At 45.7% G+C, this 14,648-nt stretch overlaps 1 protein-coding gene across 1 annotated transcript; it reads left to right on the top strand.

Annotated features, from left to right (window-relative positions):
* The first annotated feature begins 4,590 nt into the window (after nt 1-4,590).
* Nucleotides 4,591-14,648, top strand: LOC140198056 (complement C1q tumor necrosis factor-related protein 3-like). The gene is made up of 4 exons (XM_072258916.1): nt 4,591-4,698; nt 4,785-4,850; nt 9,003-9,096; nt 13,319-14,648. The coding sequence occupies exons 1-4, from the start codon at nt 4,681-4,683 to the stop codon at nt 13,705-13,707; spliced, it is 567 nt and encodes a 188-aa protein (XP_072115017.1). The 5' UTR covers nt 4,591-4,680; the 3' UTR covers nt 13,708-14,648.

Below are 14,648 nucleotides of genomic sequence, written 5' to 3'. Positions count from 1 at the left end.
CGGTCTGCGGTGCAAAAATGATTGCGGACCCCTGCTAAGTAGACCTATCAGTTTTCTCTGTGGGCGGGCTTTACAGTCGACTTCAAAAATAATGACAGTCTTGCTCGCTGCACTGTTTGCAACAGTGACTTTTCTATTGCCCATGGTGGGTTAAAATGTAAAAGACATGTTGAGGTGAGTTTAACAGGTGTCATTACAGCATAGCTAACGTTATTTAAACTAGCTGGCTAGCTGCTAAGGAGCTACGTGATGTCCTACGTGCTGAGGCCAAACTCCCTGTAGACTTGCTTAAAGTTGTAATAGAATAAACATGATAATATAATATAGCATAAGTACATATTTTAATGTCACATTTGCTGCATATATCCAACTTGGTTTACAGATCAGACAAAATCACTAAACAAAATATTACATACAGGCAGCGGGGCGGGGATGCTACCTCCCTGAAATGGTGGTGATACCTCGCTGAAATGAGTTTTTGCAGGGTGCGATGTCTGCACAGATGAATTTAAAGTTGCTGAACCTCTCCACGTCTGGTGCTGTTGGCCATGGCAGATTTAAAATATGGAAGAAAACGTTGAACTCAAGTGGGGCAAGGACAATGGAAGCAGGCAGATCAATTTTTTTTTTGTTCGTGCCATGTGCTTGGAGATGGAGGCTGCCATTTTGTGGAATTGTTTTACATCCTCCATTTTGTGAGATGAAGTTGCTTGGTTTTCTGTGTATTAAAGAAGACACAATGATGCTTCAGGTAATCTGCTGGACTGGAGATAATTTCCATATAAGAAATTATTTGTGAGGTGCTCTTTGATTAGACATAACATTCAGGTTTGTGACTGTTGGAGTTGGTGCCTACTTGAATTGATTTGATCTGGTTACTGAAGAGAACAAAGAGCCATAAATTACCAACTGTCACTTGCCAGGAAGAGGGAAATAAATGAATGCTGCCCTGGTGCAGAGCCAATAAAAAGATGTTAAGGTCAATCAGATGACCTACAGCCAATGTCACTGGAAACCAATATTTGAATTGGTAAGGAACAAGTATAAATTGGACACTTCGAGTGTGCTGTCAGCGACAACTCCAGAGGATCACCAACACGAGGAAGAACCCACACACACCAGGAGCTGGGAGAAGAAAGGATTGATCGTCTGGCCAACAGAGATCCATTATTTCAGTGTTATAAATTGGACAAGTTGTCTGTGTGTGTATTGGGGTACAGAGGGAACAGTAGACTTCATGTTCGAAGCAGTCAGCCCAGGGTTGTTTGTGCAGAGACAATAAAGAGCGAGCTTCAATTAATGACAAGTTGCGTAGTGAATTTCCCAAACCTTGTTACATTGGCGAATGGTCAGCAATGCTTCAATGAGGACTCATGGACCTCTTGATTCCTCCTCCTGAAGCCTCCAATAATCAGTCCTGTAGTCTTGCTGACTTTGAGTAAGAGGTTGGTGTTGTGATTCAGCCAGATTATCAATCTCCCTCCACCACCCTTGATTCGGCCAGCCACAATGGTGTCATCAGCAAACTTGAATATAGCAATGGAGTTGTGCCTAACTACACTGTCATAAGTATAAAGTGAGTCGAGCAGAGGGCTGACGGATTTTCAGCCCCTTCATGTCAATATTTAGTAGCTGCAATTTTGGCAGCTTTGGCAGCAATTACAGCCTTGAGTCTGTGTGGATAGGCCTCTATCAGCTTTGCACACCTGGAGACTGCAATTTTTCCCCATTCTTCTTTAAAAAACTGCTCAAGCTCTGTCAGATTGCATGGGAATTGTGAGTGAACGGTCCTTTTCAAGTCCAGCTACAAATTCTCAATTGGATTGAGGTTGAACTCTGATTTGGCCACTCAAGAACGTTTACTTTGTTGTTTTTAAATCATTACTGTATAGCTTTGGCTTTATGCTTGGGGTCATTGTCTTGCTGGAAAACAAATCTTCTCCCAAGTCACAGTTCTCTTGCAGACTGCATCAGGATTTCCTTCAGGATTTCCCTGTATTTTGCTGTATTCATTTTACCCTCTACCTTCACAAGCCTTCCAGGGCCTGCTGCAGTGAAGCATCTCCACAGCATGATGCAGCCACCACCACGCTTCACGGTAGGGATGGTGTATTTTTCATGATGTGTGGTGTTTGGCTCGTGTCAAACATAGTGTTTAGTCTGATGGCCAAAAAGCTCAATCTTGGTTTCATAAAACCACAGAACCTTCTTCCAGCTGATGTCAGAGTCTCCCACATGCCTTCTGGCAAACTCTAGCCGAGATTTCATGTGGGTTTTTTTCAACAATGGCTTTCTTTTTGCCACTCTCCCATAAAGCTGTGACTGGTGAAGCACCCAGGCAACAGTTGATGTATGCACAGTCTCTCCCGCCTCAGCCAATGAAGCTGGTGACTCCTCCAGAGTTGTTATAGGTCTCTTGGTGGCCTCCCTCACTAGTCCCCTTGTAGCACGGTCACTCAGTTTTTGAGGATGGTCTGCTCCAGTCAGATCAACAGCTGTGCCATATTCTTTCCATTTCCTGATGATTGACTTAGCTGTACTCCAAGGGGTATAGAGTGACTTGGAAGTTTTCTGGTATCCATCTCTTGGCTTGTGCTTTTCAATAACCTTTTCGCGGAGCTGGTTGGAGTATTCTTTTGTTTTCATGGTGTAGTTTTTGCCAGGATACTGACTCACCAGCAGTTGGAGCTTCCAGATACAGGTGTATTTTTAGTCTTAAAGCCTCTTGACTACACACGTCTCCAAAAACAGATCAATATTTAACTAGTTATGTGACTTCTAAAACCAACTGGGTGCACCAATGATGCTCCGGTGTGTCACATTAAAGGGGGTGAATAGTTATGCAATCAATTATTTTGTGTTTTATATCTGCAATTTATTTAGATCACTTTGTAAAGATTTGTTTTCACTTTGACACGAATGAGTCTTGTATTGTTGATCAAAAAAACCAAATTAAATCCATTGTGATTCAATGTTGTAAAACAAAAAAAACATGAAAACGTCCAAGAGAGGTGAATACTTTATATTCCCCTGAATTTGAGGCTAGGTCCCCTAGTTCCTGTTTTGGAATGCAAATTAAAGTGTTCTAGGTACAGAGAGAGAGAAGTGCAGGCAGATGATAAGGTGCAAGGCCACAGCAAATTATTGTCAGATTGTGAATACATCTTCGACAGGAACCATTCAGCAGTTTTCTGCTTGTTTGACTTTTTAAAAATGCATCACTTCACTCTTATTTACATTGAAGTTCATTTGCTGCTCCTTGGCCCACTTCAGTTTATAACCAATACTCCTCTGTAATTTACAATAATCTTCACTCTTAAAAGCACCTCCTAATATGTATTGCCTGCAACTAGATAGTTGGATGTTTGAAGCAGCTGTTCATGAACATAAGGTTGTGAGACTTCAGGCTTGTGTATGAGCCGCTGATGGGAGCTGTGAGAAGACAGCTTGGTCCATATGCTGGAGATCTTTGATAATACCATCAGAATCAGCATCAGGTTTACTTTCATGGTCAACACGTTCAGTTGTTGCTCAGACCGAACATCAAAATGGGGATGAAATGTGATCTAAGTGGCTTTGACCATGGAATACTTGTCGGTGCCAGACAGGGTGGTTTGAGTATCTCAGAAACTGCTGATCTCCTGAGATTTTCAGTCTCTAGAGTTTACAAAGAATTGTGTAATAAACACAAGAATCCTGTGAGAGGCTGTTCTGCAGGCAAAAGTGCCTTGCTAATATGAGAGGTTAGAGGAGAACGGGCAGACAGGTTCAAGATGACAAGAGGGTGACAGTCACTCAAATAAGCATGTGTTACAACAGTGGTGTACAGGAGATCATCTCTGAATGTACAACACATTGAACCATGAAGTGGATGGAGATCGGCAGCGACAAACCACAGGCAAACACTCAGTTACAGGGGGTGCCTAACAAAGTGACCAGTGGATTGTGTGTGTGTGTGTGTGTGTGTGTGTGTGTGTGTGTGTGTGTGTGTGTGTGTGTGTGTATGTGTGTGTGTGTGTGTGTGTGTGTGTGTGTGTGTGTACTGCAGAAAGAGAACTGAAACTGTGAGCTAGTATTCATGGTTCACTGACCATTCAGAAATCTGATGGCGGAGGTGAAGAAGCTGTTTCTATTACATTGAGTATGTGCCTTTGGGCACCTGTACCTCCTCCTTCGTGGCTGTAATGAGTAGAAGGCATGTTCTGGGTGGTGAGGGTCCTTAGTGGTGGATGCCGCCTTTCTGAGTCATCTCCCTTTGAAGATCTCCTGCAAGGTGGGGAGGCTGGTGTTCATGATGGAGCTGGTTGAGTTTACAACCCTCTATAGAAGTTTCTGATCTTGTGTAGAGGCCCCTCCACACCAGGCAGATGTGATCGATATCATAAAGGCACCAGAGGAATGATTTGTTTTCACTCTTCTTCCCCTTCCTCAAGTCAACAATCAGCTCTTCAGTTTGACGGACTTTGAATGAGAGGTGCTGCTGTGGCATCACACATTCAGCTGAATATCTCACTCCATTTCTCTGTTCACAACTGCTGTGGCCCAGGATGTGGTTCTGCTTTCATCATAGCAGAAATATGCTTAACTGAAGGAGGGGGCAGGACTGGTGAGATCAGATGCTTATAAAGGCCTTCAGCAGTTTGGCAGCAAGGTAGACCACGACTGAGGGCAAGAGAGAGCATGGCGTCCACAAAACTGGTACAGCTGAGCTGAGCTCACCAAAGTGATGCTTTAATCATTTGGTTCTTTCTGCCTATCGAACATCCTGTTGATTTATTTTACAGAGATATCTGGTGTGTTTAATCTTCCTTCACACATGGACATCGGAAAGTCTTGGAGAAGATTTCCAGGTGAGAACAAATATCCCTCTCTCCATCTTGTTCCCAGCCTTCCTTTGTATCTACACCTCTCCCATTTTGTCTCCCATTTCTTCTCTCTGACTCCTTCCTCTGTTTCTCAATTTCTCTCAAAGTCTTGGCGTTTCTCGGTAGATTTTGGTCTCTGCTGATTAGCCCATTCTGACTGTCTGCCTCTCTCCCTACAACGATTTTTCACACATCACTCCTCTGCAGTCTTGCTGTTTCATTGACTTCCTGCTCTCTGGTCTCTCACTCTCATTCACACTCTCTGCAAGAATGCAGACACACATGTGGAGAACATAAAGAGATTCCAACCATTTAATTGAATGGGTAATGGTGTGGGGTTGGATTATGATGTGGGACAAACACAAAGCCATTCACGACAGTGGGAAAATAGAAAAAGAAACATTTTAAGCAATAATGTTCATGGGAAACTGGGAGGCTTTGGACACCAAACACACGTGTCCAGTGAGCAATTAGCAAGACAAATAGCATTTCACTGCCAGAGGATCTGAGAACAAGAGGAGAGACATTTTGCTTCAATTACTTAGGGCCCTTGGGAGACTTACATGGAAATAATTGATTTGTTTGTGAGATGTAGTAAGCTTTTCTAGCCCTTTGAACTGTCCCTGATTTAACCGGAGCCTGATCATGGGACAATTTACAATGACCAGTTAACCTACCAACCAGTACAGCCTTGGATTCTGGGAGGAAACTGGGGCTCCCGGAGGAAACCCGTGTGGTCACAGAGAGAATGCAGAAACTCCTCACAGACAGCAGCAGGACCTGAACCCAGGTCTCTGATACTGTAAAGCACTGTGCACCACACCTTTCTGCTCTCTTTTATTAAGGAACATGTTTGGGGGGATACAGGGAAAGTTCACCAGTTCGATTCCTGGGGTCGAAGGTTGGTTTTGTGAGGAGCAATTAAACAAATAGTTCTCAGGTGTAGAAGAACCTTCGGGGTTTAGACACAGAAGACGTGGGGAATAATTCTTAACCCAATGCGACATCATAATCAGAATCCAGTTTTTATTATCACCAACATATGCCATGAAATTTATTGTTTTGTGGCAGCAGGACTGTGCAAGACAGAAAACATTACTATAAGTTACAACTAGGGATATGTTAAACGTAAATAAATAGTGGAAAAAGAGAGCAGATTAGTGAGGTAGTGTCATGGGTTTATGGGCCATTCAGAAATCCGATGGCAGAAGGGAAGAACTGTTTCGAAAACTTTGAGTGTGCATCTTCAGGCTCCTGTACTCCTCCACGATGGGAGTAATGAGACTGGGTGGTGGGGGTCCTGATTGATGGATGTTGCCTTCCTGTCCGAATCCTGTCTCCACTCCAAATAAAGTGCTGTCCATCTGGGAGAGAGGTGAAGGGACTTTCTTCACCCCAGAGGGGAGTGACTCTCCAGAGTTCTCGACCTCAGGGAGATGCAGAGGATCAGTCACCGGGTGCATTTCCAAACAGAAATCAAGTGTTTTTGAGATTGTCGGAGGCTAAATGGAGACCCAATAGAAGTTTTTAAGCTAATGAGAAGCAAAGGGTGGAATTGCCATATATTAGAGAGCACGCATGCATTAAAGGTAAGGGGGAGTTTATGGGGGATGTGCAGGGCAGGTTTTGGCACTGACGGGGGTGGAGGACTGAAATGTGCTGCCAGGGTTGGAGGAGGAGGCAGACAGGAGAGTGACATTTAAAATGAATCCAGACAGACACACACATACACAAATGGAGGGCATGGATTACGTTCAGAAAAAAGAGTTTTAGCCTAGCACACCCCCTCAGCTGGGGCGACTGCCTTCACCTGTTCTCTCCCTCCACCCCCCCCACCCCCCTCAGCTCTCTACCTCACCCTGTTGCAGCATTGTTTCCTCTGGTGTCGTCCAGGCACCTGTTTCTGCCCTCTCCCCTGCCACACCTTCCCCCAAGCCCAGCTCAGTTGCCCATCCCTGCTCACTGTACACTCACCCCCACCCCTCTCCTGGAGCCCTGTGCTCTCTCTGAATTATCACCTGGGTCTCACATCCGGCACAGGGAAGCAGCCATTTCAGCAGATCAGCTATCGTTCAGCCACTCAACACCATTCCCCGGACATGCTTTCAGTATACAAGCTCTCTGGTCCTTCTTCCAGTGTGTCCTGAACCATTCTCCTGACCGGGCTTTGGTGACAGCCGGGCATTTCATCCTGTGTCTTCAGTCGTTCCAGACAGAGGGTATGGGCTATGTGCTGGGCTACCAATTAGTGCTGAAAGGTTGCCACCGGTCAGCACGAAGCGGTAGAAACAAATGGCCTGTTTCCATGTGGTACGTTTCTGTGTTCACTCAGACAACCCATGTCCACTGTGACGCAGGGCTTTCTGTAATCCATCACCATCAATCCCTTAGTTACCAGCTCATGGTTTCTGTCTCAGCCTCGCTTCCTGTCCCCCCCTCCCTCTCTCTCTCTCTCTCTCTCTCTCTCTCTCTCTCTCTGTCTCTGACACACACACGCTCACACACAGCTCTGTTGCCCAGTCTCTCTTTACCCCTGACCCTCTCATCCACTCTATTCCATCTCTCTCTCTCGCACACACTCACTCTCTCTTCTCTCTGCCTCTCTCCCTCTGTCTCTGTATTTGTCTCTGTCTGTCTCTCGCCTCCTCCCTCTCCCTCTACTCCTTCACCAACCCCTCCCTCAGTCGATCCTGGATGCGGGGTGCACCTGGCAGTTGGCTGAGGAAGTGGGAGGTGAAGGATTGGGGCTGGGAGGTGATGTGAGCGGGTGAGGGAGTGAACAGCTCCTGGGTTTCAGTGTGATAGGGATACTGTGGTCTGTGCTGACAGGGAAGGTGATTATGAAGGGTCCTGCCTCGGGTGGTGAAGGAATACAGCGTGCTTGACTTTACTAGTCGAGGCAGAGATGAAGAGCCAAAAGATTACGCTGCAGTTTTATAAACTCCAGTTCGATTGCAGCAGGAGTTTTGCATTCAATTCTGGATGCTCTGTTTCAGGAACGATGTGGAGCGTTTGGAGAGGGTGCAGAAGAGGTTTCTGAGAGGAATAGACAGTAGACAGCCAGACAAGGTTGAGATGTCTCACACCAGAGGGCATGCATTTAAGCTGAGGGGGGTTTAAAGGAGATGGAAGGGACCGGTTTCCCACACAGAGCGTGTGGGTGCTGGGAATGGTGGTGGAGGCAGATACAGGAGAGGTGTTCACGAGGCGTTTTGATATGTCCATGTATTAGATTGGCAGAGCCTGCCGGGTGAACTGTCCTGTCATGTACTGTCCATTTTCAATGTTCTGTGTAGACAGGGAGGGGAGGGGAGGGGGTGGGGGTGGGGGAGGGTTCAGTCTCTCTGTGTGAACAGTCACAGCAGCCGGGCGTTACCAAGGTGATGGTCACCCTAGACCCCCAACCACAGACAAATCACCCTCAGACACCCATCCCTAGAAATCCTGATTCCAGACCCCACAACATCAACCCCCATCCCAGAAACCCCATCACACATACCCCACCCTGAGAAACCCCACCCCAGAAACCCCTAGACACCCATCCCTAGAAATCCTGATTCCAGACCCCACAACATCAACCCCCATCCCAGAAACCCCATCACACATACCCCGCCCTGAGAAACCCCACCGCAGAAACCCCTAGACACCCACTCTAGACCCTTCACACCTGGAACTCCACCCCACATCCCACAAATCCAGACACCCACTCCAGACTCTTCACTGCCAGACCCATCACTCCAGAATCTTCACCCCCACAATCTTCATCCCCAGATCCTTCACTCCAAGACCCATCACCTCCAGACCCCCACTCCAGACCTGTCATCCAGTTCTTCACCTTCAGCACATCACACCCTGATCCCCCACTCTCAGACCCTTCATGCCCCCAGACCCTCCAGGCACATCACAGCCCAGAGCCCCCAAGCTCAGACCCTTTACCCCAGACCACCACCCCCGGGGGGGGGGCAGTGTACATTGGGTGAATGAGGTTTGAACGCCCTCTCTCTCTGACGTTCTTTACTCTGCTACATCCTCAAGTTGAAAATTGACAGTGATTCCCGAAGCTGACACATCATCCTGAGCAGGACGAAGATCAGAAATGCTGCTTTTGTAAATTGTATAAACATGTTTTTGTTTTAGACGTCTGTCTTCGAAGCATCTGGACAAGAGAATGTTTTGGAGTTTATCCAGCAGGCCGTGAAAAAACTGAGACCCGGGTCCAGTCTGGGGCCAAGTAAGTTGACTTACACGATAAGGTTTAACTGTAATAAAGGCAGAAAATGCCAGTTTGCAGTGTCAGTAATGGGGAGAACAGAGTTAATGTTCCAGGTTAAAGATCTTACATCACAGTGAGGAAAAGTTCAAATAAAGCAGGTTAGAATAATCCTGACAACTGATCCCTGGCTGAGATATTTGTACAATAGTTAATCACCAGTGACGTGCTAGCTGACCAGAAGATAGTGAACGTAATGATTTTATTTCAGAAGGGTGACAACCAAAGACCGGGGAAATATAGGCCAGTAAGTCTAACATCTGTGCAGGAGGTAGTAAGTTATGGAGAGGATTCTGAGGGATAAGATATTTCTTACATGCACCTGTTAGGGACCATTCTCCAGATACTTTACCTATGGAGAAGATTCTGAGGGATAAGATACACAGACATTTGGAAAGGCAGGAGTTGATTAGGTGTAGTCAGCATGGCTTTGTGCATAGATAGTCATGCTATACAGACTTAATTGAGCTTTTTGACCGAGAAAGTTGATGAGGGTAGGGCAGTAAATAAGACCATAATAAGACCATAACACATGGGAGCAGAATTAGGCCATTTGGCCCATCGAATCTGCTCCGCCATTCAATCATGGCTGATCTTGTTTTTTACTCCTCCACTACCCAGTTCCCGGCCTTCTCCTCATAACCTTTGTGGTGTCCGATCAACAACCTATCAACCTCTGCTTTAAATACACCCACGACCTGGCCTCCACAGCTGCCTGAGGCAACAAATTCCACAAATTCACCACCCTTTCGCTAAAGAAATTTCTCCGCATCTCTGCTTTGAAAGGGTGCCCCTCTATCCTGAAGCTGTGCCATCTAGTCCTAGACTATGGGAAACATGGAGCTTAGAAAAATAGAGGGCTACGGGTAAGCCTAGTAATTTCCAAGGTAGGGACATGTTTGGCACAACTTTGTGGGCCGAAGGGCCTGTATTGTGCTGCAGGTTTTCTCTGTTTTTATGTTTCATACCCCCGTTGTCCTTCTGAATTCCAGTGAATACAGACCCAGAGCCATCACATGTTCCTCATATGATAACCCTTACATTTCTGGAATCATCCTTGTGATCCTCTGGACTCTCTCCAAGGCCAGCACATCTTTTCTAAGATGAGGAGCCCAGAACTATTCGCAATACTCAGGGTGAGGCCTCACCAGAGCCTTATAAAGCCTCAGCATCACAACCTTCAGAGATTGGGCATAGAGTATAAACTTGGGGCATTATGTTGCAACTTTACAAAGCCGTGGTTAGCCTACACAGATTATTGAGTGTAGTTCTGGTCACCCCCGGCAAAGATATGATTGAGTCAAAGTATCATAGAGTCATAGAAAGTACAACACAGAACAGACCCTTCGGCCCATCTCATCTGTGCCAAACCACTTAAACTGCCTAGTCCCATCAAAATGCCTCTGGACCATAACCTCAATACCTCTACTATCTGTGTACCTACCCAAACTTCTCAAATATTGAAATTGAGCTCACATGAGCAGCTCATTCCACACTTTTACCATCCTCTGAGTGAAGATGAAAACAGGAAATGGGATGTCATGTTGAAGTTATCTAAGACATTGGCGAGGCCTAATTTGGAGTATTGTGTTCTCCTTAAACATTTCACCTTCCACCCTTAACCCATGACCCACCCGCAATTAGTAGAAAACTTCTGCTTGCGTTTACCCTGTCTGAACCTCTCATAAAATTCTGTTTTCCTCTATCAAATTTCCTCTCAGTCTTCTACATTCCAAGGAATAAAGTCCTAACCTAATCTATCTTTCCTTGTAACTTGGGTCCTCCAGAACTGCAATATCCTTGTAAATTTTCTCTGTACTCTTTCAACCTTATTTATATCTTTCCTGCAGGTAAGTGACCAAAATTGCACACAATGCTCCAAATTAGGCCTCGCCAATGCCTTAGACAACTGCAACATAACATTCCATCTCCTGTTCTCAATACTTTGATTTATGAAAAACTCTCTTTACAACCCTCTCTACCTGTGCCGCCACCTTCAGTGAATTATGGACCTGTACTTCCAGAACAGTTTTTACTACCACAATCCTCAGTCCCTGCTGTTCTCTATGTGAGACCTACCCTGGTTGGTCCTATTGAAGTGCAACACCTCGCATTTGGCTGCATTAAACTCTGGGGAGGTTGCAGAGGAGATTCACAAGGTGATTGGTGATTAGTTCATTATTGTCAGAGAAACGTAAGAATGGCTAACTGCTAGATCCCACAACAGATTAGTGTGGCCATCGACATGTGGAGCCACAGGAGATGGGCAAGGTTTTTAATATTTACCATTAGCTTTTACTGTGCAGAAAATGCTCGATACTAAATAAATGTCAGAAATGAGTGACGTTGTCCAGGATCTTGTACAACCAACCAGGGAGGAGGTATTGGCAGCCTTACAGATGGTTAAGAAGGATAAGTCCCCAGGACGTGACCATGTACATCTTGGACCTTGTGGGAAGATGGAGAAGAATACTCCTTTGCAGTTCCCTTGTGGAGATATATTTGTATCATCTTTAGCCACAGGTGACGATCTCAAAGACAGGAGGGTGGCTAATGTAACTTTATTTAAGAAGAGCAGCAAAGACAAGCCAAGAAACTACAGGCCTGTAAAACTTGTCATCAGCGTTGGATAAGTTACTGGAGGGGATTCTGAATGACTGGATCTTGTTTTGATATCCAAATGAGTTTGGATATACAAGGTCTAATCATGTGTAGTCGGCCCGGTTTTGTATGCAGGAAATCGTGTCTCACAAATGTCTTGTGTTTTGAAGACATAACCAAGATGACTGATGAGAATAGGGCACTGGATGTTGTCTAATATGGACCTTAGCAGGGCTATTGACATCATCTCTTATGACAGGCTGGTTGGGAAGGATAGATTACATGGGATCCAGGAGGAGATAGCAGGTTGGATTAATAATTAGCTCAGAGGTAGAGAGCAGAGGGTGATGTTTCTCAGAGTGGAGGCCTGTGGCTAGTGGTGTATCACAGGGGACACTGCTTGGATTTTTGTTGCTTGGTGAGTGAGTCTGCAGATGATACTACAATTGGTGATATCATAGACTCTGAAACAGATTATGAAAAATTACAGGAGGATCTTGATGGATGGGTAGGTGGGTTGAAGATTGGAAAATCCAGATAGATGAGAGGTATTGCATTTTAGGGCATCAAGCCAGGGTAGGACTGATACAGTGAGCAGAAGGGCGTTGGGACGTGTTGTAGAGCAGAGAGACATAGGAGAGAAGATGCAAGGTTCACTGAAAGCAGCGTCACAAGTAGATTTGGTGATGAAGAAGGCATTCGGTAAGCTGCCATTCATCAGGCAGGACATTGGGCAGTTACGATGCTGTTGGTGAGGCCGCTGGTGTGTACGGTTTAGGTCACCCTGTTACAGGAAATCCGTAACTAAACTGCAAAGAGTGCAACAAAAGCTTTATCAGGATGCTGCCTGGATTGGGGGTGGGTCCTGAGTTAGAAGGAGAGGTTGCAGGGACTAGGACTTTATTGCTAGAAATGTACGAGATTGAGGGGTGACCTGACAGAGGTAGATGACATCAGGAAGGGTATGCACAGGGTGGAATTACATAGTTGTTTTCCCAGGGAGAACGTGCGTTCTGAACGGAAGGGCGTAAGTTTAAGATCAGAGGTGAGACATTTATAAGGGACATCAGAGGCAGCTTCTTCACACAAGAATGCTGTGCATTTGCACTAAGTTGCCAGAAAGAGTTAGGCACATTAGCAACATTTGCCAAGCATGGCACAGTGCCACAGCAGCGAGAGTGCCAGTGCCTCACGGCGGCATAGTTTCAGGTTTAATCCTAACGCTGGTGTCGTGCTCATCCTCTCTGTGACCATGGCATTGTGATTCAATCCCTCTAGTTTCCATGACAACAACCAATTGAACCTCTTCTTCTCCATCTCCAAAGTATCCACCTTTCTGTAATACAGTGGCAGAATGCATACAACACTCCAAATGTGGCCTCAACATTTACAGAAATGCACCTGCAACAGAACTCATGGATTATAGAGGTAGAGAGAGCTTACTTGTCCAATACCGTGAGAGTCGCTGTCTCCACCACTGATGTCACAAGCTGATATGATCATCTGATATGGTCCCTTGTTTTGTTGTAGCTGCTTCTGGGATTGCAAAGCCTCAGGTCATCTCCATCATGCTGTCTTTCAGGTGCTGAAGTTGTCTTTGATGCCCAGCTCCAAGGAAATGGGCAGATTGTGAAACCAACAAATCCCATCATCTACGACATTGTCAATGTGAACAAGGGAGAGGGCTACAATAGCACAGATGGGAAGTTCACCACCCCGAGGTGTGGTCTGTATTTCTTCAGCTACTCGTCACTCCCGACCAGAGGGACAACAACTGACGTTCAGCTCATGAAGAATGACAAGGAAGTTAATTTGATCCACAGTGTCCTGCCCAAGAATAGTTCCCAGCTGTCCATGAGAAACAAAATCCTTGAACTCCACAAAGGGGATCAAGTGTGGGTGCAACTGGTCTCTGGTATGCTGTGGAGTGAAACAGGTTCCCTCAGCTTCCAGGGCTTCCTACTAGCGTAGTAGGTTGTCCCAGCACGCTTTGCCTCTGCAATACCTTTGTGCTCTGCAGCTGAGAATGCTTCACCCAGGCAGATATGTTATTGAATAAACAAGAAAAGCTCACTGGGAATAAGTTTAGCTAATAGATGAAGTGAGACAGGGAGACACACAAGCATTGGCCAGCAATAGATGAGAACTGGAATGATGTCTTTGTTAAAGCGTCTGAAGGCACAAAACTAGAAATATGCTTCCTGGGAGTGGGAGACGACCACTCAGCCCATCCAGCCTGACCTGTGGGTTGTGCTGAGCCCAACCTCAGAAAAGATGGTCCATGAACTTCACCATTACACTCTGTAAAGATAGTGTAACCTTCTGTCTACTTTCCTCCTCCCAAACACAGGTTCAACGTGCTCATGTCTCCTCACACAACACACCCCCCGCCCCATCCAAGATATCAGCTTTGTAATCCTTTGCTGCATTCACGTACTCCAGGCCCATCCCTTCTCATGCTGAGCAACCAAACTGTCCACAATATCCCCACAGACTGTCCCTGCACATCAGTCTTCATGATCGTTGTATAAGGTGACAAGGTCGCTGTGAACACTGACAAATTACCACCTGTTAATAAAAAAGCTCTTTTGGGTTTTTGTCTCCCAAAGTGATTTCCCACATTATATTCCAACCACCATGCTGTTACTGTTCCCAGTCTGTTTTCTTCACCCTGAAGTCTCTCTGCATCCTCCTCATAGCCCCCACTGATATCTGACGTATTCAGAACGTGACCATATCCTGTGGCGAGCATCCACACCTCTCTTCTAACACACAACCATCCCTGTGTAATCCATGAATTACGTACCGATGATGATCCCGCAATGGTTACTCTAATGACTGTAATTTCACTGGCTGATGTAGCTGACTGCTGAATTTGTGAATGCCAAATTAAATGCATTGTTTCGATCAAA

Source organism: Mobula birostris, chromosome 5 (genome assembly GCF_030028105.1).
Source record: "Mobula birostris isolate sMobBir1 chromosome 5, sMobBir1.hap1, whole genome shotgun sequence".
Lineage (NCBI taxonomy): Eukaryota > Metazoa > Chordata > Chondrichthyes > Myliobatiformes > Myliobatidae > Mobula > Mobula birostris.
This window is presented reverse-complemented; position numbering and strand designations above follow the sequence as displayed.